The 27,551-nt window shown below is 36.2% G+C and overlaps 1 protein-coding gene across 1 annotated transcript in view; it reads right to left on the reverse strand.

Annotated features, from left to right (window-relative positions):
• The window catches only part of LOC134791604 (protein dachsous), a 292,570-nt gene that overhangs the window by 250,407 nt on the left and 14,612 nt on the right, over positions 1 to 27,551 (reverse strand). Inside the window, exon 2 of the mRNA XM_063762655.1 lies at positions 24,755 to 26,495. Coding sequence (XP_063618725.1) covers positions 24,755 to 26,458 — 1,704 coding nt within the window. The 5' untranslated portion in view covers positions 26,459 to 26,495. The remainder of the gene's footprint in view (positions 1 to 24,754; positions 26,496 to 27,551) is intronic.

A 27,551-nucleotide genomic window follows, 5' to 3' on the forward strand; every position in this document is an offset into this window, starting at 1 on the left:
GGAAATTGAAATAGGAAAGTGGGCTAAAATCGAAAATGCGACTTCTTTTATGTGTTCCAAACATTCTACCTATGAATGTTGATTTTCATTTTGATTTTAAGTACTCGTGCGTATTACTCTAAGACTGACCTAGATACAAATAATTGATCGCCAATGATTTCGAATTAACTATCAAGCGACTAGTTAAGGCTTTACGAGGCCAATAAACGCAAATTTGTCAATATTCCTGTTAACATGGTCAGCAAAATGCGGTTCGCAAATATAAAGAAGTGGCATAATCTAACTATGTTTAAAATATATTACATTTTCTCAGCAAAACTGCACCTTACGCTGTAAAGAAGTAATCTATTTTTGCAATATTTAACCAAGCAATCATGGTGTTTGAGAACTCGACCGTAAATGCACTATGCCGTTCTTTCCTTGATACTCTGTGTTCTCTTTTTCGTTCTCTTCGCTATGACGCCCAAAGGCAACATTTACAGTAGTTAAGTACAAATTAAAGTTTTCAAAATATCTAAATTACCTACTGGTCGGTTAGATATACCGTTACATTAAACTTTCCAATGCGGATGTTCGAAAAGTTAAAGTAAAAAAATATAAATGTAATTCAGTACAATTTATAAACCATTAAAGCAATACGGTATTCCTTATCTTAATTGACCGAAGCGAAGCGAAGGTCTACGTTTTGACTCGGGCATTTTGCTTTCGTATGTCCGGATGTTCTCCTCTACAGGTCGCAATTCTTAACCGATTCTCGTGAAATTTTGTGACCGAATTTTATGACTAAATAAAATTTTTTTGTCAATCCGGTTTTTGGAAATTTTTAAAAATGGCGGAGTAGTGATACCTGGCGCCTAAACAAATAGTCGTATCGATATCATAATACTTTTTTCTTTTTGAAACATGTTTACAGAGTTAATAGCAAAAAATGCAGAAAAAAATTATCGCTGGTTTAGGCGGTATTTAGATATTTAATTTTAACTAATTTTAATTTGAGAAGGAGTAGCTAAATTTCGTCAACCCATCTAAGAACTATTTGGCTCAGTTTGTAAACGTTCGCTTTTTCTGTTTGCACAGAGGGTCTGGGTTCGATCCCCAGTAATTGTATGCTGGGATATTATAACTTTTTTATTTTTTACACATAAATTTCGTATTGTTTTTCTTTAATTTACTATACACCGTGTTTTTATTGAATTCCGTTAACTTCGGGGTATAGTTAAGTACGTTTATAAGAACTAAATGGCATAGTTAATTTTCAAAAAAAAAATTTTTTTTTGTTTTCTTTTTTGTTTTTTTTTTTTTGTTTAAAAAGTAATTAAATGTAGCATATAGCGTTGTTGTAACACGGGCATTACATTTAACTCAACCAAACAATTGAAATCTGTGACATATCAATGTCATTTCGTACATCAATCGACCGAGATTGTACTTAAGTTTAGTAGCAAATGTATGAACTCATTCTAAACACTAATCAATATGTAAGCCGGACCTAAGGCAAGTGTACACGCTTGTAGAGGCCTTATAGTAAAAAAATAAATTATGGATTATCTCCAAAATGGACTTAATTAGAACATCGGTGTCTTTGAGAAAGTTACTTGATTTAAGCTCAGGAATGCACCCTTGAAATTAACGGAAATCAAAAAAAACACGGTGTATTTAAAGCTCTTAGCACCATGTTATTTCAAGCTCTGCTCGCGAGGTCTACAGCTCACAGAGCCACTAGTAGTAAGACCATGCTGGTGTAATTTCCGCAAATCATAAAAATCACACCTAATTTGAAGAACATCAAACGGCTGGGCTGTACGCCGGCGAAAGTAGAACGCAACTGACTAAATGATATATATTCGAAACAAATGCCATGCGAATGTGTTCCTTCTGTACAGAGGGTACGGTAGCAGTAGAGATAAAAGGATGGGTCTGATTAATTTGGTATTTCAATGTTTTGCATATTAATGACATTTCTCTAGGCGTTCGTATGAAACCTGTATTGAACTGCTTCTTCAACCTCGTTTTCGTGAATATATTTATTTTAAAAAAGAAACCATGGTGTCTTCAGATCTACGGTCATAATTGGTTGACACGGAAAACTGAGAGTATTTTAGAAGGTAATCAGTAAGTCATATACAGTTTGGTTGTAAAAGTTAGTAGTTAAGTAATGTGGTTTAGTGGTTGTTGGGGTCGAAGTAAACTTTTAGATAAATTACTTCTTATGAAAGCTTTGATTTCATGCCATTAGAAAATAAATTATATTTTCCTTGTGTAATTTTATAAGATTTTGTTAAAATGTTATTGTCACTATCTCGTGTGTTGTGTATTCGTCTCTATAACAGGTACCTAAACTCTTAAAATACACTAGCATGATATAAGGAGACAAATGAATTAAGTTTTATAAATATGTACTCGTAATTTAATGCAAGGATAAATGACGTATTTAGTTTAAAAACAAATAAGTACAAGTTTACATTTCCTATATGTAGAGCCAATACCTGGTAACGATACAATTCTACGGAAATAAAATAAAAAGGACGAAGTACATACAAACATTTGAAATCAATACATCGTTAAGCCCAGTCGTAGTATAAGCGTAGCTAAAAACCAGTCTAGCCTAAACCCTTGCCTCCTGTGGAGGCTGCAAAGGCTTTTTATACCATAGAGTGAACATATACAGAGAAAGTTCGTTCTGTTGAAAGTATCATTTATATTTATGAGTAGAATTATCGCAATATCTGATAGGTCTGTTGTAACCGCTTCATCACCATCATCTTCCTCGCTTTGCCGGGAGGCTTTAACTAATCCCATAAATTAGCGTAGGCACTAGGCAATAAGTTTTAGGCTGGTAGGAGCCGGGGTTTGAACTCACGACCTCCGGATTGAAAGTCGCAAGCCCTTAAAGAGTTAACGTTTTTGTTTCATTTTTTCATTCGGAAATCGATTCGATCGATTTGAAATAAGAAATCTTTAAGATAAAAACACCTCATGAAAGTACCTCATCACAAAAATAATTGCAACTTGGCAACCTGTCTACAATCTACCAAATATTATTGAACAAGCCTATTCAATTTTTTATTATACTGCACCTTATTTTACATGTTTTGTGCAACGAATGATTAGAGGATCCTCTGTACTGTGTTGTCTGTGATCAGCGCCTGCGCACCCTTTTACGCAGCAGCGTCATGTTTATTTATTGTGGAAAAAGCAAGTCTATTAGCAGCCAAGTCCGCGTTTGATATTGACGATATCGCCTCTGTGTCGTTTTTTAGCAATATGTTATATATCATTTTAACAAATTTGGTTTGCGATAAACTGTTGCGATAAAAGTTTTGAATTGAGTTAATGCTTGAGATTTAAAGTGCGTTGGGGCAATCCCAGATGAGGTTTAGATAATTACGTAATTGGACTCCAAAACCTTTCATACATTATGTTTTTTCATTAAAACTGGTGCCATTATTATTTAATTAGACTTAATAGGTTTTCGAAATACACTTGTGTGTATGTATGTGTTTTATTATAAACGTGAAAAAATTCGGAAGCGATTAGCATAATTTTAAAAGTAAGTTTATTTTATTTTACAAGATTAAGAATCAAAATGCTTAATCGTGATAGTGAATATTTATGAACGATTTTAAGGAACCTAGGATCATCCAATTAGGTAGCCAAGTATCAATACATAGGTATCGTACAGATAAGGATTTCTAACGACAAACTGCCGATTTATAATTTGAAAATTAACGTTCGAAAAATAACTATTAGTATCGTCACATGTTGATAACATCTTGGAATTTGTATCTTGAGGTATGTTTTAAATAAATATAAAATAAAACACAACATTGTTACTCGATTATGCAGAAATGTCGCTTTATTATACCTGTGTATGGTTTTATTTATCTAATATCTTTGATCGTTACAAGAATGTAAGAGGTTAGTTTGAACTTGGAAAAAGTGATGAGCTGTGGTTTCATGTAGTCATTGTTGCATTTTTTAATGAAAATTTATGATTTAGATTCGGACATGTAAATAAAAGAGCCCAGAAGACCTACTTGCAGAATGCGAACCGGTTATAGTGTGTAGCTTTCAAATAGAGCTCGACGGCTAATCCTATTGTCTATTGTTAAGTAAAACCGCTCGTGCCACGTGCCACAACCACCTGCATAAAAAATACGCACTTCGGTTACTGAGTGCCGGCCAGTCGAACGCTACAGAACCAGTCTAAAATGTGTCATCGAGATGCGTAACAAAGGCGCGTTATCGGAGAGCGCACCTACACTGGTTTTTTGAGCGTTGGACTAGCCCGCGCTCAGGTGCCAAATAGAATAATTAAGACCCTTTTTTGCAGGTAAGTAGCACGTGCGGTTTTACTTAACAATAGACAATAGGATTAGCTGTCGAGCTCTATTTGAAAGCTACACACTATACTTCAGATTTATTTACAGGTTTTTAACGATATACGGTTACATTAAGCATGTTTTTTATATAGATTTTAGTTTATATTTCATTTTTATTCAGTTGATCAGTTTTTGTTAAAAAAATACCAAAAATTTAAAAATAAGTATAAACCGCTTTACGGTAATAAAGTTCTAAGCGCCATTTGCACCATCCCACTAACCCGAGTTAACCGAGTGTCAAATTGTACTGGTTACCATGGTAATTCCAGATTTAACCGGTTAACCCCGGGTTAGTGGAATGGTGCAAGTGGCCCTAAGGTATGTTATATTAACTCAATTTAATTCGGTAAGTACGTACGTACGTAGTAAGGTATTTAGTGTGCTACACTACACATTAACATCACAATAGCGAAAGAAGAGTATCATTCACCTAGCGACTTTATTATGTAGTCGCAATCAAACATTCTCAACATGTGTATACATATGATGAAATAATTGTTGTATCTACAGGTATCTACACATTCTAGGCGCAATTACGTTAATACCTTTAAAGGTGTAATAAGTGTGTTCCCGGTTCACCGTTTAAGGCATTTAATTACTTCAGACGAATGTATGAGAGGAATAAATAAACATGTTGCGTTCGTTATCAACAGGCTTTGGACATTTTATAGCGTGATAAGACGAAAAAGAGCATGTAGCAACGATGGAGTAGATACAACAAAACATTTTTATTATTTGTGTTTTTTAAGCAGTCACACTACTATGTATATATTAATTATTAACTGAAATAAATGTCTTATACCACAGTAAATCCCGGCCGGCGACGGGGGGGAAATGTCGTCGGGTAGTGTAGTCGTCAAGACGTTAGTAAGCTGAAGACGGCGTTCGATTCCGGCCTCGTAGGGCTTGGCCACTTTTTCTTTACTAGAATACGGAGTCGGTTTTAACATTAAAATGTAAACCAAAACTCATACTCATTCAATAATTTCGCTCTTTTATCTATTTATATTTGAATTTGCTCGCAAAAATATACCAATGGGATCAAAGATAACTGCAATAATGTGCTGCCTATTATTTGGAATTTATTAATTTGTATGTATTTACATAACCTACTAGCCATTTGACTCTATTAGACTTGCTTAGAGTGCTTATTAATAGGTACCAGTTCTAACTAAAACAGCAAAGCATTCATATCCACTTTCATTTATGTTATATAACATTATTTAACTACCTACGTTTTCTTTCACCGGAATCGTAAAAACTGGCTAACGTATACACAAATGAGACGAAAATGGCAAAGGTTAATAACGAGTCTAAGCAGAACAACATTCCTAGTTTCCTACACCTATGGCTCTAAATAGGGAAGCAACTTATTAGTCAAATGCCTTGGCCAAAAGGGGCACAGCCTCCTAAGTCCACCGCTAGTCAGGGAACTCCAAAATAGAAGGCGTGGAATATTATATGTATGCTCTAAATAACATAATTGTATATTTGCCTTTCATTAAAGTCGAAAGCATTAGAAATTAAATGCTTCAGTTACATTTCCGGGACTTTATAATGCTGACTTTTATATATAATGTCATCACTCTTAATCAGACCTAACTTTAACAACTTGATTTTAATAAAAGCTTTTACCGGATTTAAAAAGACCACAACAAAATTAATCGCAACAGATTAAAGCTAGCAATATTATCGTTAATACTTATTGACAGGGGCAACCTCTGTCGCGAAAAAGAGAACAAAACCAAACTTAAGACGCGGGGTATTATATGGGTCACTTAGGGGGGTATTGACCCTTCATTTGCATATCTTTCGATCTTCGGATGTCTTCGGGGCGATCCGCTTTGAATTGTCGCTATTGCTTATGGAGCTATGCATTGGGTATTTTTGGATAACGTAGATTCTAAAATTTCACTACATAGTTATTGTTTGGTGGGTCTATATTTATTTTATGGGTAAGACTACTACGTTTATTTGTTGAAAACTCTATAAGGACTTAAATTAGAAATCATTCCCGGAGAAACACTATAATAGACGAAGTAAGTCGTCCAACCAGAAAAAGAACTTCGATTAGATCTATCCAAATTATGTATTTATTCAAAATGTATCTAAAAGCATTTCAAACATTTTGCTCTATAGATTCTTTATAAATTAAATATAAAATGGCGTATCTTTATGAATATTCATGCTAATTAACGGAACATCAAACTTGGGTTGAGAACATTTAGATTCTTGTTGGTATAAATCAATTCTATGCATGCATAATTTTTATTTGTGTATATTTGCGTCCGTTATAGCGATAACGTAAGTTATGAGAAGGGTTCGTCATGTCATGATATATAGGTATATTTGATAGAAAACAGTTAAAAATCAATTAGTTGTAAAACTAAACAATAGTGCTTTGAAAACCCCAGAAATTAAAAAGAAACGACCTTCATATTGTTTTCTTTTACGCGTATGTATACCTAAAACCTGCTTATGATAACAAAAGTAGAGATGAACATATCTCAACATAGTATAGTAACCCTACACCGTGGTCAGATCAATACAATGCAATTTGCGAGTCATTATGTAAGATTTCGCTACACTTAAAATGATAGTTTCTTCAGTGCATTGCTCCCTAAACCTGCTAAAACCAAAAAGACATAAAGCGAATTTGTTCACATGAAAATATTCTCTTACTTCACTCCGAAATAAGACGCCCTCATGTTTTCAAAAGAAACTGAAACTCTTTGAAATGTGTAAGGACATAGGCTCTTTCCGTAGTAAAATAAAGTACACCCGTAACCTTGTAATTAAATCATAAATCGACTTTCGACACTGGCAACCAACAATCACATTGCTGATAATGGAACAGAATCATATGAAATGAATCGAGTGAAAAATTAAAGACGAAAATTTTATCGAGAAATCGAAACGAGCCGGCAACAATTTCGCTTCGATCCGTCTTGCGGGAATATCGGGTGGTAAATTATTGGTTTGTTTGGCGAGAGTGGTTTCGTTTGTCCATTTTTATACGCTTTATTGCGACCAGTTGTACATCGGTCGTCAATTAATTCTGAACGGATAAGGCGTTAATTCGGAGACCTCTGTATTCCTAGGAGGCGTTGAACACCATGTCCTTAAAGGTCAGGAGATGATAAGATCGAGCTTGGTATCATTTTGGGAAGTAAACAGTAGATCCACTCAGTTTGGCTCAAAAAAAAAACAGTCACACCAATCTGAGAAAAAGTATCTTATATATCCTACATTGCCGTTCTACTCGTATCTTCATACAAAATGTCAAACAAACATGTTGGATAATGGGTTAGTGTATAAGTGTATAATTAATAACACCATATTACAAAACCAGGATTATTGGGTAGTAAATCGAATGTTGTTATTTTAGTGCCTGCGGTATAAAAACACAGCGTACCAATAAGTAATTAGCGTGAGTTACACAGTATTGCATGTTTATGTGTCAGCGGGGTGTCAATTCAAGTCATTGATCTTGTAAACGCGATATCAGTCATAGATGACTAGTCACGCGTGAATAGAAAATATCAAATATCTTCACTGCACTTGAAAAACGCACACAACATTTTATGGTTTTCTTGATTAATTTTCCCACGTCACAAAACCCCTCGTATCACACTCGTGCTACCCAAATCAACACAGCCACAAACCAAAATACATAGAGCAGACATATTCGTGAGCAAAAAGCAACCATGGCATTATCGAAACACGATATGAATATTACACTCCCAAACTCCGATCTCATTCAATCATACACTTGTAATTTGAACCGTAATTTAATGTTTCTTAGGTTCACATTCTGGATAGATTCAGGCATGACAATACCTTTTGAAAGTAGGAGCCCGGATAGCCGCATGACATAACTAACAGAGTTGATTCGATAAAACTGCAAACAATATCGACGCGATACGTCGGGTGAATTAGTACCAGTCCTGGCTGGTGATACATTTCGCAGATATAATTTCATTTATAGTATTTCCATACCTGATTCTCGTATCCACTATCCAGTTATAATCAGCCCCGTTCTAGTTTGGCCACTGTTTGGCATAAGATATTTTATTATGTAGGTCTGAACTGTCCAACTACTCAAAATTATATACGTACCTATAACCAACTTCTTAAAACACAATGCTAAAGTTAATAGGTAAGTACTTATGATTAAATTTAAAGGACCATGCCCATGGTCCATATTACATCCGTTTGGTGGAATACCTGTACCTGGATTACTCATACAACATAATACTTGATATTTTAACCACTTATTGTATATTATATGTATAAATAAATATGTATAAATGTCTATCGAATAATCAAGTCCCGATTTACGACATTGCATATTTATGCAATAAACGTTTCTGCATCTAATAATAGATGGCGTTTCACAGCCACCATAAATGTTTTATTGTCCTAGCGGAACAGTGACACTAATATGCTGTTTAAACTCAACAGTCTCGACACCAACACTTATATAGGGGCATTTGACCAAAATGACAACTTTCGCAGCTGCCTCGGAGAGTAAGAGTATAAACTATAATTTTAAGTAAAGTTATCGAACATTTATAATACCAAACACCTGCTTCTTGGGCCAAGAATCTTGGCCTTACCTTACTTAAAAGGTTTTGAAACAGTAACGGTACGTTGGTAACCGATTGAATGCAAAGAATAAGCCTAAATCCGAGAACATTACGCTCCATTTACAGCCCAAGATTCTGGGGAATAGAGAGCTGCCAGTGTCAGTTTGCCAACAGTTTTTTTTTATGCAAGCACGGAATGGGCCTATTCATAGAGCCACTTTTAACAGAATAGAACTAAGAGATTATGTGACCCATGCCTGTGAATACATATGTATATGTATAGCGAATGAATATATTCACTTGAAACTATGCAGAAGCCAACAACTATGTTATTAATACTGTCTGTAATTAAAGACAATGCTCATTCAAATATGCAAGTACATATAAATGAAAACGTGGGAAATATAAAAAGTGCATAATTATGTGGGTGCCTAAGCATTGCGGGTATATGCTACCGTTTGATGTAAATGTCTTGTTTACACTTTTGCCCGTTTTCCATTGTAGTTAGACGAAAATAGGTATGTTATCTACATTACGAAAGTATTTTAAGTTTCATAAATAAGGAATTACCTATTATTTCAGAGCTTACTATAGCTTATAATTACGTGTTAGACTGTTAGTGTTCTCTGGGAATGTAAAAAAGTGTATTGCAGATCATCAGCTTATAAAGTTGTTGTAAGTTGTAATAAAGTTTGAGTAACACAGTGGCTGGGATAAATCAGTCATTTCTTGGCTAACCGTGTTAGCCACAACTGAACCAGATAAAACTTTACAGTGAAAGTAAAGTTTTATCTGATTTCATGAAATCACAAATGCTGGAACGAAACTTAACTAATGCATTTACTTTATCCACTTTATCTCAACAATTTTGTCATTTCACGTAGTCATTCACCTAGGCTAGGGTACGAGTAACATCACTACAGTGCCAGTCGAAAGAAGTCCTTACCACGCAGGCATAAGAATCTCCTAAATTAACATAGTACAGCCAACACACTATCATTAGATAGAACAATTTCCTCCGACCGTTATAAAAAAACATTCGAAAATAGAAGACGCAGGGTTGCCACCACAATTCTCATTAACGAAGCGGTCGCTCGGCGTCCGTCATTATCCGTCCGCGGACAGCCCTATAATTTCCCCGCCTGCGCCCCTACCCCGTCCCTCTCACACCTTCCAACATGCACGAAGTAAGAAGGAGAAGGAAATTTGAGTTTTATTAAAAGAAGACGCAACGAAATGAGTTTCGACGAAAAACCTTCTGTTTCGTTTTGTTATTAGTGTTGTAATGGACGGTTCGTTGTGCTGTATGACGATTAAATATTAATTCAGTATAAAAGATTTGAATGTCCTGTCTTGTGTTTATACCAATCATTGAACGAAAAATAATAGCTAATGTATAAATGTTCTATAATACAATATAAAAACAGGAATATGTATCTACTAGTAATACATATATATGTATTTTGTTAGGAAACTCATTTACTACTATTTTGTTACTCTATGGTTTCCGTATTCTCTCGGTACTGATTTTCTTTTCCGCCCCAATTGTAAATTCCTGTTTGACCAAATGGTTGGCAATGACATTAACTCCGCCCATATTGCTACTACATATAAACAAATACAATTAAACAGTTATTGAAAACGGTCAAAATATAAATGTAGTCTTATTTTAAAACACCCTTACAATTAAAACAAAACTAAATTACCCTTACGCTTCATGTAATCGAACTAATGGAGGCACCCCGCAGATCGGTGTCGCGCATTCTTTACCAATAATCGATTTCTCATTCTGCACATCACTACGCCCTGCAAACTTATAAATACACTCGAGCAAAATGGGAATTACTTTTCTACAAACAGACTTAGCGACTTCCATGGTACTGCAACCCGAACGCTAAAGTTGGTAAGGCCATTTACAAAATCAGACTAGAAACAATATTATGTGCGCAGCCGAGAAAAACAGAAACTACTATATATTATCTCTTCATGGTGTCTCTTCATTCGACGTCAGTGATGCATCTATCTGCAAAGTTAACTTTGCTAAATTGTAACATAAACGATGACAAGCGATCGTCAAAGTTTTTCTGTTAGAATTTGTATTTGTAATGTAGATTTTACTGTGGTGGTAGTATTCCGACTTTTATTAGGCTTTATGTAAGTTATCTAACATAAGGTGCTATTTACAACTGAAGAACTAATGATTACCTGATCCTTAAAGAATAACATTTTTGATGACTATGTTCACGAGTAAGTTATGAATGGTATGTAGGTTCAAACACTACTTAAGCGATGCGAGGTAATTTTTAACAGTTAGTATTAAAATATAATAGTCTAGCAGCAAAACAATGAGCTAACATTAAGTATGCATGTTCTCCAAAAAACTAAATACAAACAAAACCACATCACTACTTACCTATTCATGTCACCAGTATTCAAAGAGCGCAACCATAGACTAGAGCTGACAGGACAACTTTTTCAAGATGGCCGCTCGGCAGCCACTAAGCTCTGCTGTCAACGTCGGACACGGCTCGCCACGTGCGATTGAAGCCAGGGCCATTACTAACCTAGCTGATTATTTTATAGACCTTGTAGATTATTAATGGAGTCTACTACTACTATGGAGTTACATCGCGTGGTTTGTGTTTGGGGGTAAATCTTACGTAAGTATCGGTATTTTTATTAATTGTTATAACATCATATAAAGCATACTATAAAATATGACACTAAGAAAGTATCAAGCCCTTAAATAGTTAAAATAGTAAAGAAAAAGGTTAATCTAACCATGTTAAGTAGCAAGCATTAATCTTGAACAGCGTCAATTATACAATTCTTATTGATGATTTACGACTACCATGTTAATTTACAAAACAAAAGTCAATCAACAGCATATCTCACTAATTAGAGCACTAATCAACAATAAGAAATCTCTCATCCCTAGACTGTGCCCGCAAAAACTCTCTATATTTAGTACCTACACAACTGTGGGAATGCATCTCGTAATGAAATCTTTTTACTAATGTTAACCGACCATGTTAAAACATATTACTGCCACAAGGGAAATGATACTCTATGATTCCTTTCTTAGTTGGTCGGCGTACAAAATGAAAAAAATGAAAAATGCAACCGTCGGTGGCTTGTAGTTTTGAATTTTAAATTAAGAACATCGATTCATTAACAACGTTGGTTTACTCGATCAGGCTTACATTTGCCTTATTTTGTAGTCAACCGTCTTGAAGATATTATCTAGGTACCTTAGACTACGTTAACAATAGTCATATTGTTAGGTAGATAATAATAATGTTGAAAAAAGAAAACCGGAATAATCATTCATTGTCAAAATTGTGAGTCTTGGCTTACTTTCAAGGATATGGAAAATTGAGCTGAACACAGTAATTTGATACGACTGATGGTTGCATTGATTGGTCGCTTGGTTGATAGTTATACAGCCATTACACCCAAGAGTGTGTGTATACAGTACGCACTGTATACACACACTCTTGACTTGACTGAGCATCACAGGAATATGATCATTCAAGTACTCTACATTTGTCAAGATTGTCACAACAAGTCAATATTATAGTTAACTATATACCTACATACTCAACAATATACATACGCACATATACCTATAAAACACTTGATACATATATAAACATTAAAATTATTACCTATATTAACGGCCTCCTAGCCTAGTCGGTACTGTCGGTAGTGACCCTGCCTACGAAGCAGGACGTCCCAGGTTCGAATCCTGGTAAGGGTATTTATTTGTGTGTTCATCACAAATATTTGTTCCTGAGTTATGGATGTTTTCTATGTATACATATAAGTATTTATATATATGTGTGTGTATGTGTATATTATATATATCGTCGTCTAGTACCCACAACACAAGCCTTATTGCGCTTACTGTGGGACTAGGTCGATCTGTGTAAAATTGTCCTATAATATTTATTTATTTATTTATTTATTACAATATCTTATTATTTTGACATCACTGTAGAATAAAATTCCGATCTACTAATGGGTTGGATTAGAATTCCTTTTACTGCTAGTAGTAATATGTAGTTACATACACACACAAACAGGTGTTAGCCATTTTCCAACTTGAGCTTTGCGAGAGGATAATAACCGACCATAATTAATTCCATAGGATGCGTCATGTATGGATTTTAATCGTAAACGCAAAGCCATACTATTAACGTAAATTATAAACTGAATTTAAGGGAGTAAGCCGTCACTCACCCGTCTAGGCACCTACAAATTACACGCATATCCTTTAGTATTTCAGTTAATGCGTATTAAAATAATAAATTAAAACATAGCGAGCGTAATCGATTATCACGCGTTTAAAAATGGATATTTTATCCGATAAATCCTTTAATAGAGCAGCGAATATTCATAGCAACACAGAGTTTAATTATAAGACTATCTGTGGGTCGAAGACAACCTTCGCTTGCACACGCGGAATTAAAAAGTTAATTGTGTTGAACGATGGCGGATTTTTAAGTACAAAATAAAAAGTTACCTTACAAACTGGTTTACTTGGACAAAACAACTTATGCTTATTTAAAAATAATGAAAATTTGGGTTGATACTTTTCTACGCGACATGATAAAAGGTAAGCTATTAGACATATATTATAACTAAACCACATGTAAAAATACAAGTAATTCCACACTTAAATTGCTAATGCAAGACGGTAACCGGATCCAATAAAAGAAATGGTAAAACTGTAAAGGCAACTAATTAAAGCTTCAGTCGATATATCTATTGCTATCTGTAAACCCTTAATCGACTCGGGTCTAATGTACAGAACTAACGTTTGATGGCATATTTACGAATTGCTAGCTTTAACGAGCGCTCGATAAATCGACGGAAATCGATACTATCGAGCCAATTCTTGGTCTATCGATAGTTAGAGTCGCTACTCGAATAGTGCGGTTTTAGATAAACCTAAATGGGATAGAATGCTGTTATAGCGAATGAAGTACTCAATTTAAACATCTACGCTACGTCTACGAGCCTAATAAATACAGTGAAGCCTGGTAAATAGGGAGCTCCCAGTCCAGGGACCCGTTTCCCATTTATCCAGGTGGATAATGGGAAACCTCAATAATTGCAACCAAAGACCTCTACAATTGAAATTATGGAACCTTTTTAAATGAAATTCAAATTGTTTTTCTTCATTTTATCTCTGTAATTGAACAAATCGCATAATGTAAGACCTCTATAATGGAAACAATGTATGATGTGTGATTGTTCCGTTATCTTAGCCCTTTTGGCCCTCTACTAATAAAATGGGTCGTTCCTTATAGCGACAACATTTTATGTTATAAAACTGTTCAAATCTTTAGTTAATACGAGGCTATATGATTTCTTATATGTATATCTAAAAATTACCGCGTATAAATCGAATAAATTACATATTCACTTACATAGACCGATAGGGGCTATTCATAAATTACGTCATTTCAAATTAGGGGGGGTGGTCTGGACATCGAATGGTAGCATGACGTAGGAGGAAACGGGGTCATTCAAAGCATGATTTTTGGATGATTTTAGGGGGGGGGGGGGGTCAAAAATCGTCAAAAAACGATGACGTAATTTATGGACAGCCCCATGCCTACAGCATTACGATATTACACTTCAATAAAACTTTCGTCAACAATTACCGAGAAAAATGTTAATATTTATAGTTAAGAAGATAAACTACTATTTATTGTACCTAGTTGTAATTTTTAAGTGCAAGATAAATTTTTATTATAGACGAGAAAACCAGAATATACTTAAGCTTATAAAATTACTTTCAATGGTTATTTGCACCTCCATAAAATAAATTCGTCAAAAGGCAACCTTTGTTAACGAGAACCTCTGTAATTCACACAACATTTTTCGGCCGTGTTTTAATTGTTCGGTACTCGTTGCGAGTTTCCTACTTTTCGCACTATTGTACTATTTTCCTTTAACTTTGCTTTGTCTGTGGTATATGTACAGGATGATCAATCCAAATGGGTCAGTATGGAGAAGTCAGAAACTATAAGAGATAGCGAAATCTGTTCTTACGAACCATGGCGTTGATTTTAGATTTAATAATAATGGCATTCAATTTTTTTTAATCTATCATACATAACCGGGATTCGAACCTGGCCAATATTGCGTTTAATCGCGTGTAGTATTTTTTTATATGGCAACTTTTAAACGATGCGTGATAGGTGGGGGGGTGCTCGACCAAATATCATAGAGGGCCCCAAGACAAAACAAACTGCATTAAAAAAATCAAAATGGCCGACTTTTTTTTTTAATTTTTTCAAGTTGGTCCGAGCGCGCTGAGATTTGGCATGCGGCGAGCCTGGGGGCCCAAGAATACCATGTCAAAAAAAATTTTGGAAAATTCCAAAATGGCGGCGGACACGGGCAAAGTCAAATTTCCAAGTAGGTTAAGCCAGCCCGAAGGGCGAGCTTCAGGCCGGGAGGCCGAAGGCCGACCCCGGCGGAGGGCCGAAGGCCCGGAGCCTCCACCCCGACTCCCAAAACGCGACTCCCAATAGGAAAAGTGGTGGGTCGTGTTTAGGCTCCAACTTCCCCCTCTCGTGTGACGCTTCGGGCCTTCGGCCCTACGCGGAGCTCGGCCTTCGGCCTTCGCAAGCCTCGACGCTTCGCCGTCGGGCATTCGGCCCGCCGGCTTCGCTCATCAAAACAGTTGACTAAACGCTTGGAAGCACCGCATTCACGCAGCTCGGTTTCGGCCTCGCGTTTTGGGAGTCGGGGTGGAGGCTCCGGGTTTTCGGCCTTCCGCCGGGGTCGGCCTTCGGACTACTTGGAAATTTGACGTTGCCCGTGTCCGCCGCCATTTTGGATTTATCCAAAAAATTTTTTTGACATGGTAATCATGGGCTCGCCGCATGCCAAATCTCAGCGCGCTCGGACCAACTTGAAAAAATTAAAAAAAAAGTCTGCCATTTTGATTTTTTTTTTATGTAGTTTGTTTTGTCTCGGGGCCCTCTATGATATTTGGTCGAGCACCCCCCCACCTATCACGCATCGTTTAAAAGTTGCCATACAAACAAATACTACACGCGATTACATAAAGAATATTGACCAGGTTCGAATCCCGGTTATATTATAAAAAAAAATTGAATGCCATTATTATTAAATCTAAAATCGAAGCCATGGTTCCTAAGAACAGATCTCGCTATCTCTCATAGTTTCTGAATTCTCCATACTGACCCATTTGGATTAATCACCCTGTATATTCAGGTAACTAGGTACATCTTACTTTCAAAGATGAAAAATTTAATGCTTTATCTATATTCATAATGCGATGTGGAGACCCATTATATGTAGGAATAGATTTTTTTTTTTTGCCAGCCCACTATGATGATTAATATTGTGTGTACATAAGCTATTCTGTAACAATATCCTCTTAACGTAAGTACTTAATAATAGTTATCTAATCCTTCGTGAGAAACGAAACGCTTTTCTTTTCTAACAAATTACCATAGACACGCGTATTTATGTAGACAACTAGAGTTGTTCTTACCGATATGAGGATTCATAGTATTATTTGTCATCTTCTGATATATAGTTGGTCAAACCAATTTGTCAGTCAGTAAGAACCAGGATAAACTATATACTCATCCTTTTCTTTTGGGTGCTAGTACTAGTGTAAAACAAAGATAGTATGATTCTCTCCCCAGCCAGTCCTTTGATAAGTAAAGCGCCTTTTGAGTATTTGTTTTCAATCCATTTAATAGTTGAACCAATCCAATTTATCACAACTTACAAAGTTACGATAACATTGTGTTTAGTTTGTTATTTATTATATTCCTTTTTTTCTGGATTCAGAGAAACACAAACTTTCTTGCTGCTTACAGGCAATCATAGCTATTCTTCAAATGCAAAAAAAAAACTTATTTAACTGGATATAAAATTATCATCTCATTTTGCTCTTTTGTTCCCTGTTAACGTTATAACGTCGGATCCCTAAGTTACGAGCATATTTACAAGTGCACAGTTACACAACATGTTACGTGCGGTGCAGATGTATTCTGCGTTCGCGTGCAATACTTTCATTGCATGCAATTTAACGGACGCCGATCTTGAAATAGAAAACTGAATTTCAATGTTGCAGAAAGTTTTTTTCACAGCAAAACATCTGCGTAATCTGCGTATTAACATTCCCGGAATCGACAATACATTATACATCTTTTTTACACATTTGTTGTTACATTTTTATTTCATCTGATTTATTTTTATTTCATTTTTTGGAATATTCTGTTTAGATCGTGTGAAATAAAAATACAATATCATTAACGAAAACATTAAAGAAACGTTTAGGCATCAGTACGAGCAAGACAAAGTGTTTTCTTAATTATTTTATCTGCCATGTCAATGTGATGCCATGGGAATGAAACCCCTTCTAGTATTTTAAATTGACACAGATAGTTCATGGCCTGAAAAATAACATGAGACTTTTGGTCCCGAAATCATTTCCCTGAGGGAGTGCAATTAGGATTAACATTTTGTACAATAGAAATTAGAGGAGAGGGTGGGAGCAGCTTACGCGGACGTAGTCGCGAGCAAAGGCTAATTCCTCATAACGTTGAACATTTAACGATCAATGCAAAACCGTTGCTCAAGTAAAACACAACTGAACGGATTAGTGAAGTGTGCAAGTGTTGTTTTTAGGGTATATAGGGTGGTTCAAAAAACATTTTTTTTTCCGACGGGGCACCCCCTTATTTTGTTACACTTATTATGCTGTCAAAATACACCAAGTTTCGTAATTTTATCTCAACTACAAGGGGGTGCTCAACCACTTTGACAATTTTGTATGTTATATATGAAAACCAAAAAACCAAACCACCTCATACAAACGTGAACCATCCTATTTTAGGGTTCCGTACCCAAAGGGTAAAAACGGAACCCTATTACTAAGAATCCACTGTCCATCTGTCTGTCTGTCCGTCCGTCCGTCCGTCTGTCAGTCACCAGGCTGTATTTCATGAACCTTGATAGCTAGAAAATAGAAATTTTCACAGATGATTTATATCTGTTGCCGCTATAACAAAAAATACTAAAAAGTACGGAACCCTCGGTGGGCGAATCCGACTCGCACTTGTCCGGTTTTTTCGTCTAAATTTATCTGACAGGCTCCAGTATGGCCACGTTTGGCCTCATAAATTGTTCGTTACATCATTACCGTCATTAGCAATCGCGTGACCGAGGCCCATAAGAGAACTTGTCCCGAGGTGTTTAGCGGCTGTTTAGGTTTTTCCTGGTCCAATTTATTAAAGACCACTCAGATTATAATTAGACAAACTTACTTTTGCCGAATCACTCATCTTGGAGAACGAGACCTAGAAAAATCTTTCATGTTAATTTATTTTATATTTTTGTAATTTTATTTATGGTGATATTGGTTTAAAAGCCATTCATCTATCTCACATGTCTATGACTAGTAAAATATTTTTTATTTAACTTTAAGGAAAGGATGTAAAAAAAACATAGCCACAACCGAATACAGAACCACCTCCTTCTATTAAATGGAAGTCGGTTAAAAATAAAAGAAACGCTCAATTATAGGTAGATGTCTAATATCTATAGATGGTCAAGCGAATCGTGTCAGTAGAAAAAGGCGCGAAATTCAAATTTTCTATGAGACGATAGCCCTTCGCGCCTACATTTTTCAAATTTGCCGCCTTTTTCTACTGACAAGATCTGCTTGACCAAGTATATCTACGAGTATCTATACGGTTGGACCTAATTAACAATTTTACAAATTCACTTAAATACAAGTTATTTAAGTTTGATTTTAATTTTTATGTTGAAATTAAATATTCTATTGCCCCAACAAAACTACAAGTATTATGCATATATTATTCGTATTATATCTTATATCACGTGTCTTACCTAAAAAAAAGTTTCCTACGAGGTCATGTAACTTATTTATTCGTCTCACTCGGACAAAAAACCACTCATAAAAATGTCCATTTACAGCCAAAGTATTTTTCAAATATCAAGGATATGTTAGCCTTACACATACATAAAAGTGTATTAATAATAACTATAAAAGTATTAGTGGTAACTGGTAACGTATCTTTAGGAAAACAGCGCGCTGTAACGATTAAACACAGCTCATAAATTATTACTATCATTGCACAGCTTGAAAGGAAAAACCTCGCGGCGGCAGCCTGGCCAACCTTAGGGCATTCAAATAAACTGTTATATTTCTGGTCTAGTATTAGCCAGAGCATCCGCTTCATCGCAGTCGCGGGTGCGATATCAGATGAGAAGATGTGTTATTTATTACTTTCATATTTAAATATTTTAAATGTTTACAAAAATATTGTAATTATTAACGAGGGCCGGAATGAAAGTTGTAAGCTGCTTCGGCTTTACTCATGCGATTATTATAATATTAGTTGTGTGAATATTATTTATGCGAGTCTTCCAGTACCTACTTATTGAGGTGGTGTTAAATAATAAACTTAGTTTTTTTTTACTATAATATGTTGAAGTTGAAGCCTTATCAACAGTCACGGTACTGGCCACTTGAGAATCTAATATGGGTGGTATCGTTTATAAACACTATTTGTTAAAAAATAAGTAGGTACACTTTTTTAGGTGCTACTTGCAAATCTGGACCGTTTTTTACGTCTTAATCGTTTTGATTAAGTAAATATTATTAAAACTTAATCATTCATCAAGTCATTTCAATATATGTATGTGCCTACGTATTAGAAATATCAAATATTCGAAAAAAAATGAGTTTTTATTTATATAATAAGTATCATTGTATTAGTTATAAATGGGAAATAGCAGAAGGACGGAATAGTGAACCCCACATAAATTTTAATTTGATTTTCTAAGATTTAAATACAAAATTCGTTTAATTGTGACCACTAAATCCGTGCGTCCTAAGTCATTTCTAACTCCATACAAAACAGCTTTTAATAAAAAATATATACCTAATTTAAAAACTTCGTATACTTAATTGTCACCGTATTTTAAAACTGTATCCATTTAGAGTTAGCATGTCCCTTTATTTGTAAGTAGAGAGTAGAAAATGCCGAAGAAAAAGATTTTATTACCAGCAGTATCCTAACGCCTCAAATAATAACTGACATTACCGTATTCGCGCGCCTACGCCGCCGTAACCATGGCGACATTGCCGGCGGAATTCCAAGATGGCGGCTTCTTCAAGCTACCGGACTGAAGGAATACAGTTTGACGACAGTAAACATGGAGGAAGTGAGCTAGATTAACCATTATGTTTAAGTCGATCAAGTGGAAAGTCAATTTGAGTTTGTAGTTTAATGTACATATTTTGTTCTAAGATTATGTTCACGATACGTTCTGTCAAACTATTGGTAAAAAGCGGATGTATGATATTGATATGATATGATCGTTGCTAAGATTAGTAGGTTTTATAACAAGTGCGCGTTGTGATATGTGTGAATGTGGTAATGTCATAACCACTCGTATTATTGCATAGGTATCTAAGCATAAGTTTATAAACATGCATTATTAACCAAAATTGCATCACTAATATCTAATATCTATCATTAGCTGAACTCTCACACTATAGGTACTTTCAATAGGCTTCCAGAGAAATATAAAATGTTTTACCTACATCACCACCCTAGACAGAAAATATGTCCTTTTCCATTCCATTCCATTCCATTTTGCTTTTCTCTTTTCAGACAAAAGCAGAAAAAATAATCATCTCAGTATAGAAATAAATGTACCTCTAGGTAAATATTTACCGCGCTCTATTCTGATTGCAAGTAATGAAAATATTGTTACCTACTAGAAAATCAAGACCGACCAGCATCGAAAATCACTGCGATCACAGTCACACTTACTTTACTCCGTTAAAAAGGGCTTCAGACTCTTCAGAGCCAGCGTCTTAAATCAGGGTGATTAAAACATTTCCAGTATTTCCACTCTGTATATTCTGCAGAACTCTTTTGAACAGAAAGAAAAACAAAAAGAAAATTAAATAGAAATACCTGTTTTCTTGCAATTGGTAATGCAATAATTATGTTTATAAGTAATTTAAGAAATTTTATGTAAGTAAGGAGAGGATGGAAAACCGCTAAAAGATGGACGAGTGAGTTTGAGGGCCGACACGTTAGTGGAGGCCCTCAAATAATACGAGTCCATCTTTAGCGTGTCCGGCCGAGGCATTACATAGTGCTTTTCACGACTACTGCGAGGAAATAAGAAAACATTTGCATAACTATAAGTACTAGCCCGCGATTTCTCTGGTAGCAAATTACTAGCCACTGCCTCTGCTGTCTCTTGAATTTCGGTAGGCGTCAGCGTAAGAACATCATTTTCTTCATTAGAAGAACTCATTTTTATAGCGAGCCACATAGGTTGATTTGCCCGATTTAGGCGGCCAAAATTATTTTATGGTGTAAATCATTTCTAAATGGAACAAAAAATACGGAATAATGTTTTTTTTTTTCAAATGCATTTTTATTATCTTAATTAAATTGAAAAATTGAACGTTTCTCCAGCACGTATGGGACCACAGCCTAGATAATCACTATAGATCACTACACGTCTAAAAGTCGCAGAAAATCTAGGTATTCAATGCAGCAGAGATAAGACTTCATTTTGTTTTTTTTTATGGCAACTATCATAACACACGCTCAAACGTGCACTTAATTGGTCAGAGAGGTTGTTAAGTATACTTATGTTGTTTTATTTTCATATGGTCAAATCTAATTGCATATTCATATATTGAATTTGAAATTAGAACACGGACAAACAATCGTTCGATAATAGCTATACTACATTGTTCCTTATAAGTCCATCTAATATCTCACTATGTCATAACGCGTAATTTGTTAACAGACCACTAGCTAGACTAATAATAAAGTTGTAAATGCAAATTTGTCGAAACTTGTACAGCATAGGAAAATTTCCTAGATTTGGTAACACGTGTAGAGTGTCATTCTATAGAACTTGCTAACTATGTACACAAACCGCCATACCGAAATCATCATTCAGTGACCGTTTCAATATGGCGGTTTGTTTATATAGTTAGCAAGTTTTATAGAATAACACTTTAGTGTAGGTAATATACATATTTTGTATTACCAAATTATCTCGCCAAGCTCACCTTGTGCGCGGACATCGCGATGCGCCTCACACTTGTCTACAGCGAATAAGATAAAGTATTACATTACAGCTCACAAAGACTTTATTTTGTGTAGCTATCACTAGCTATAGTTGGCCGCTCGTAATCGTGAGTTCGTGACATCGCAATGCGTCAGGTGTCGACACTACAATTCAATTGCACGCTTTTTTAAACGGCATTTTGCTTACGTACTGGTTTTAAACGTCCAAAGGCACTTTAATTTCTTCTCTTTTCGGCTATTATCAGGTATGACACAAGTTAATAAAACGGCGTTTTGTATACATAGTCGAATTTAAGCGACCGAACATTCTAAAAGTAATAAATCTTTAAATACGAAATATCTGGCTACTGTGAGGGTGTGAAATGTCAGCAAATAAAAAAGATATAGGTAACTTATCTCATACGGTTGGTACAGTAGTTGCGTGGTGGTTTTCTAGTAGAAAGTGGTTTTATTTCGGGTCTAAATTTAGAACAATTATTTAGTTTTAACTTACTTAACCAAATCAGTATTAATCAGTCCGTAATTATCAATGATAAACTTCTTACCAACCACCTCATTAAGTTAGACTACTATCATCATCATTGGCCACATCATCTGTTGTAGATGTTTGTTGCGGCGCTTGTGTGTTTATGGGGTCCCGCATCGCCGTTGATGGCTATAAAGTCCTATAGCAGCGCGGCATTTCTTGCCACATCGATCGCACACAAAACGCGAGTCCGCAGGAGGTGGTAGAGCACGACGAAGACTTGTCCGCTTAAGGTTCTCCAGCCAGTCATCGTCATGCTTAGAAGTTCCGACTTGAATGTCATGACGCCACTCCGGTCTCATTTCGGCGCGTTTCTCCCAGCCCTCGGTCCGAAGGTATGAATTAATGCTCAAATGACTTGTGTTTTTTCAGCAATCATGTTAGTTAAGATAAAGCGCATAAATAGGAGACAAATGTCCACCAACAACAAAACGACGTCTTAGTTTATACTTTCATACTTTACCATAGACATATATGAAACAAATGAACAAATGTAAGAACGATATAGATTCAAGGGCTGTGTGACATAAGTAATAAAGAAAAGTAACCACTAACACATTCAAGTCCGACATCAAATTATGAACTTAATTTCCGGTACCTAGGATTACAATAAAAGTGCTAACCGATATTCAAAAATGCCAATGACTTGATTAATACAGTAGATAACCTATTCGATATAGCATTTATTTGAACCACCTGTTTAAATTTCTTGGATTAGAAGTAGATAAGACATCGCCAGTTAAGTAATACATAGTTTTTATAATGCAAATCAAGTTTGATAATGATTGATGATCATTATAATGTAACAATCGTTTTGTTTGAGCTTGTTGAAACTTATTAGGTGTTATATTTGCATTATAAAATATGGAGATGAATATTATGTATCTTAATAGTAGAGTGAAAAAATGGCGACGTGACATCATAATGGCAATCTTCATCACAAACAATACTTTATATATTTGATAAGTACACGATAAATCCAGCTTTCTGCAGAATAACTATATACTACAGGTAGTAATGCTCAGAACACGGCATATTTGGTCTGCACGTAAAACAAAAGCTTTGTAATTTGTTGCCATGTCTATTTTGTCCTACTTAACCTTATCCTGCCATCTAAGCACAAGTTTAGTTACAAAGTAAGACTAACAGCAGCCAGATGCCTGAACATACTATAGTTTGTGTGAGGTGCGCAAGATTGTCGCGCGGGACGGACGGTACAACGCGCCGCGCAGGATAGAAACGGCGCGTACGCCGAAAGCTCGCCCGCGGCTCGCGGGCACTGTTTAATTTTCAATTTAGATCGCAATATGCGATGCGCCCAAACTGGCATCACTCCCGATAGATTTATGCTCCTTATTTATAACTACTTCAATATCGCGGGAATATATTAAAAGAAATTATCTCGCGAGTTATGGGGAAGATAAGAGTTAATGAAAGTTTTCGCCGGGGTAATTGTTGGGTTGGTAGATTGTTTCGGGAATTACGTTTGTGTGTATGTAAACAACTTGTTTATAAACTTATAAGTTATTTCAATAAGGAGTAGGTTAAGTAATGATTATTTTATATAATTTACTATTTAAATATAAATAGCTTTCGGAGTCAGACAAAAAATATAGGTACTATAAGGGTATATATCATAAAAATATATTTACCAAGATCAACGTTTCATCTTAAATTTATTCTATTCTATCACCGGTAAGCAGTAAAAAAAACAATTATCGGCTTCTAGGACACCGGAAAAATCATGGCAATAAAATTGCAATAATCTGTCAATCAATCAGTTAACCGTTTGGATGATGTCTACTTTTACATGTACTAATTAGTATCAATCAAACTTAACAGAAATTTATTGCAAATTGACTTCCTTTCAAACCACGCAGTAAAATTTCTAGCACATACCTAATAATTTAGGTCATACCTACAGTTTCAGATTATTGTTGTGTTGCTGTGTACTAATAGTTGTGAAGATACTGAAGATAAATATTGGGTGCGCATTTAGAGTCAAGCAGCCAATACATTTCGATTTTATAAAAACCCTTTAAACCATCAGATCAAACGCGAATAGTTATGAGTAGAATAGTCAGTTCACAGTTCAGTACTCACCTTTAAAATGCAGCTGCCGACAGCTTCGCTTTCCTGGACAGTCACGTTGTAGAAGGATTGGTCGAAGATTGGCTCGTTGTCGTTCACATCTAACACTGTCACTACCAATGTCGCTGTCGACGATAACGGGGGGTTACCCCGGTCTTTCGCGACCACTGTTAAGCGGGGCATCGGGTTTGTCTCGCAGTCAACCCTAGCCTTCGTAGTCACCAGCCCTGATCGCTCATCAATTGCAAACCAGTCAGATTGCGGCGTTGGAAGCAAATAATAACGAATCTCAGAGTTCTCAGCTTCGTCCACATCAGTAGCAGAAACTTGGACAACCGGCGTTCCAGGCGTTGCGGCTTCCAGAACGTTCGCTTTATATTCGGATTCCAGAAACACCGGAGCGTTGTCATTCACGTCGGTGACACGGAGGCTTATGATTCTCGACGCGTGCAGCGGCGGTGAGCCTTTATCAGTAGCTACAACGTTCAAGGTGTATGATGACTGGGATTCCCTGTCCAGTGGCAATGCTACCACTACCAAATAGATTATGTTGTCATGAGTCCGCAAATCAAAATGACCGTCGCCTCCGCTGAGCGTAACGTTCACGTTTGAGTATTCTGTCTTGGAGTCTGGGTCGTGAACGGATATCCTGGCTACGAATTCGTCTAAACGCGCCGACTCTGATATCTTCGGAGTAGCGTCGTCGCTCAGAAAAATAACGTCTATAGTAGGCTGATTGTCGTTGACATCTGTAACTCTGATAGAAACAAATGCAGTCGTTTCCAGAGGTTGCGCGCCCTTGTCCCTAGCTACCACTACCAGTTCGTGTAACTCTTTTGTTTCAAAGTCCAGGGCTTTATTCACGATAATCTCACCCGTCTGGGGATCTATTTTAAACATGTTCTCCTTGTCGCTTTGTCTTCTATTTATCGAATATTCTATCTGCCCGTTTTCGCCAGAATCAGCGTCAGTTGCAGATACTTTTAAAATGGGTGTGCCAACAGTAGCATTCTCCGGAATGCTTGCGGAATACGCGCTCTCGGTAAAAATAGGTGGGCTATCATTAACATCTAAAATAGTTATATTTACAGACATAGTTCCTCGCAACGGCGGTGTACCTCCATCTAGCGCCTCGATGACCAATTCATAATGGTCAGTAGTCTCCCTATCTAAAAATCCATTGATCTGCAAGTCTAAATATAGAACTCCATCTCGTTCTCTATGAGATGATAGTCTAAAAGCGTTGTCAGTATTCCCAGATACGATATTGTATCTTTGAGTATTAAACACTCCTAGATCCTGATCTTTAGCTGGATTTAGTTTCCTCTTAACATCCCGCGGAGTATTTTCGGAAAACTCGACATTCATGACGGGTGTAGGAAAAGTTGGCGCATTATCGTTTTCATCGGAAACTCTAACGACGACTCTGACATTGTCCCCGCTTGCCGGAATAGCCACCAACGCATAGTGGTCTCTATTCTCTCGGTCCAGCGGGACTCTAGTCCTGATTTCTCCCGTGTGGGGGTCAATTCTGAGATCGTCGTTGACGGCGGATCCCGGGACTGGCACGATGGTGTAGGGCGGCGCCGCGTCGGGCAGCTCGTCCCCCAGGTGGCCGATGAAAGTGCCTGCTCGTGCGTTCTCGCGAACGACGAATTCGCGCACGTGCTCGCCCGCCGCACTCGCGACGAGCAGCAGTGCATATGCGACCCACATCGCGCTGGCTTCACCGCGTGCACATCTTCATTTGCCCCTGTAATAAAGAAACATCACATTAAGTACATCTAAGAACTATATTATAAAAATTACTAAGCCAAAGCTACGCATTTAATCCGATAAGAAAGTTTCTGGCAATATATCATCTTAATTTAATTTATTGCTGGTCTGTGGTATGTAGGCGATGCTGTAAGATTTTTTTAACTGGGGGCATTGGGGCGTATGTTTGTTACTCGATTCTCGTACATTAATTACAGAGTGCGATAATTATAATACTGTTGAAACCATTACGTCACCTAAGAGGCCTGTAGCTATTCAAATTATACATGTAAAAAACTTAAACTTTCGCCGGTTAAACGAGTCTGATAGTTAATTGCCCAGATCTCTATCAGCAGAATGGTAGCGATTCGATTTAGCTACTCCATCGCAAAGTTAGTTCGGTCGCCGGCTAAAACAGGAATTATACGTAACTACGTACAAATTTAATGCCTTCCGAGCGATGACAGCGATACAGCTACCGGCAACAATAACTTTGTAGTGACGCATCTGCATCTCAAGTGATTGAGAAAAAGCCTAAGTACGATCTTAGAACAGTTTGGTAAGGAATATGAAATTGTATATTTTTTACATTTGAAACAAATTGTTTTGTCAGTATTTATTTGATGCTATTTCTATTTACTAAAGCTGTGAACTTGATGTTAGGGTAGCAACTAGCTAACAATTTTTTTAATTTTTTTGCTAAATCTAGGCCATAAATATATTAATGACAATTTTCGCCTATGATCTTAACTGTTCAAAACGATTTAACAAAAATTATAAAAAAATTCACAGATTTCGTGCCTCACACGACTATCGAGCACATTGGAAATGAATCTACGGAATTCGAAAAAATATTGTCGCTGAGCGACGAGAAAGTCTGGATAAGGAAAAAGTTACAAAATAAAACTACAACGTTGAATGATAATTATTTTATTCTTAGACTAACACAAGTATCCTGGACATAACGCATGTGAACAAACAAATTGCAAAATTTCCACACGCGTATCCAAGTTTTAATAATTGTCGCCGTGGCGCATAAGTATAGGTACATATT

This window comes from Cydia splendana, chromosome 1 (assembly GCF_910591565.1).
Source record: "Cydia splendana chromosome 1, ilCydSple1.2, whole genome shotgun sequence".
In the NCBI taxonomy this organism is placed as follows: domain Eukaryota; kingdom Metazoa; phylum Arthropoda; class Insecta; order Lepidoptera; family Tortricidae; genus Cydia; species Cydia splendana.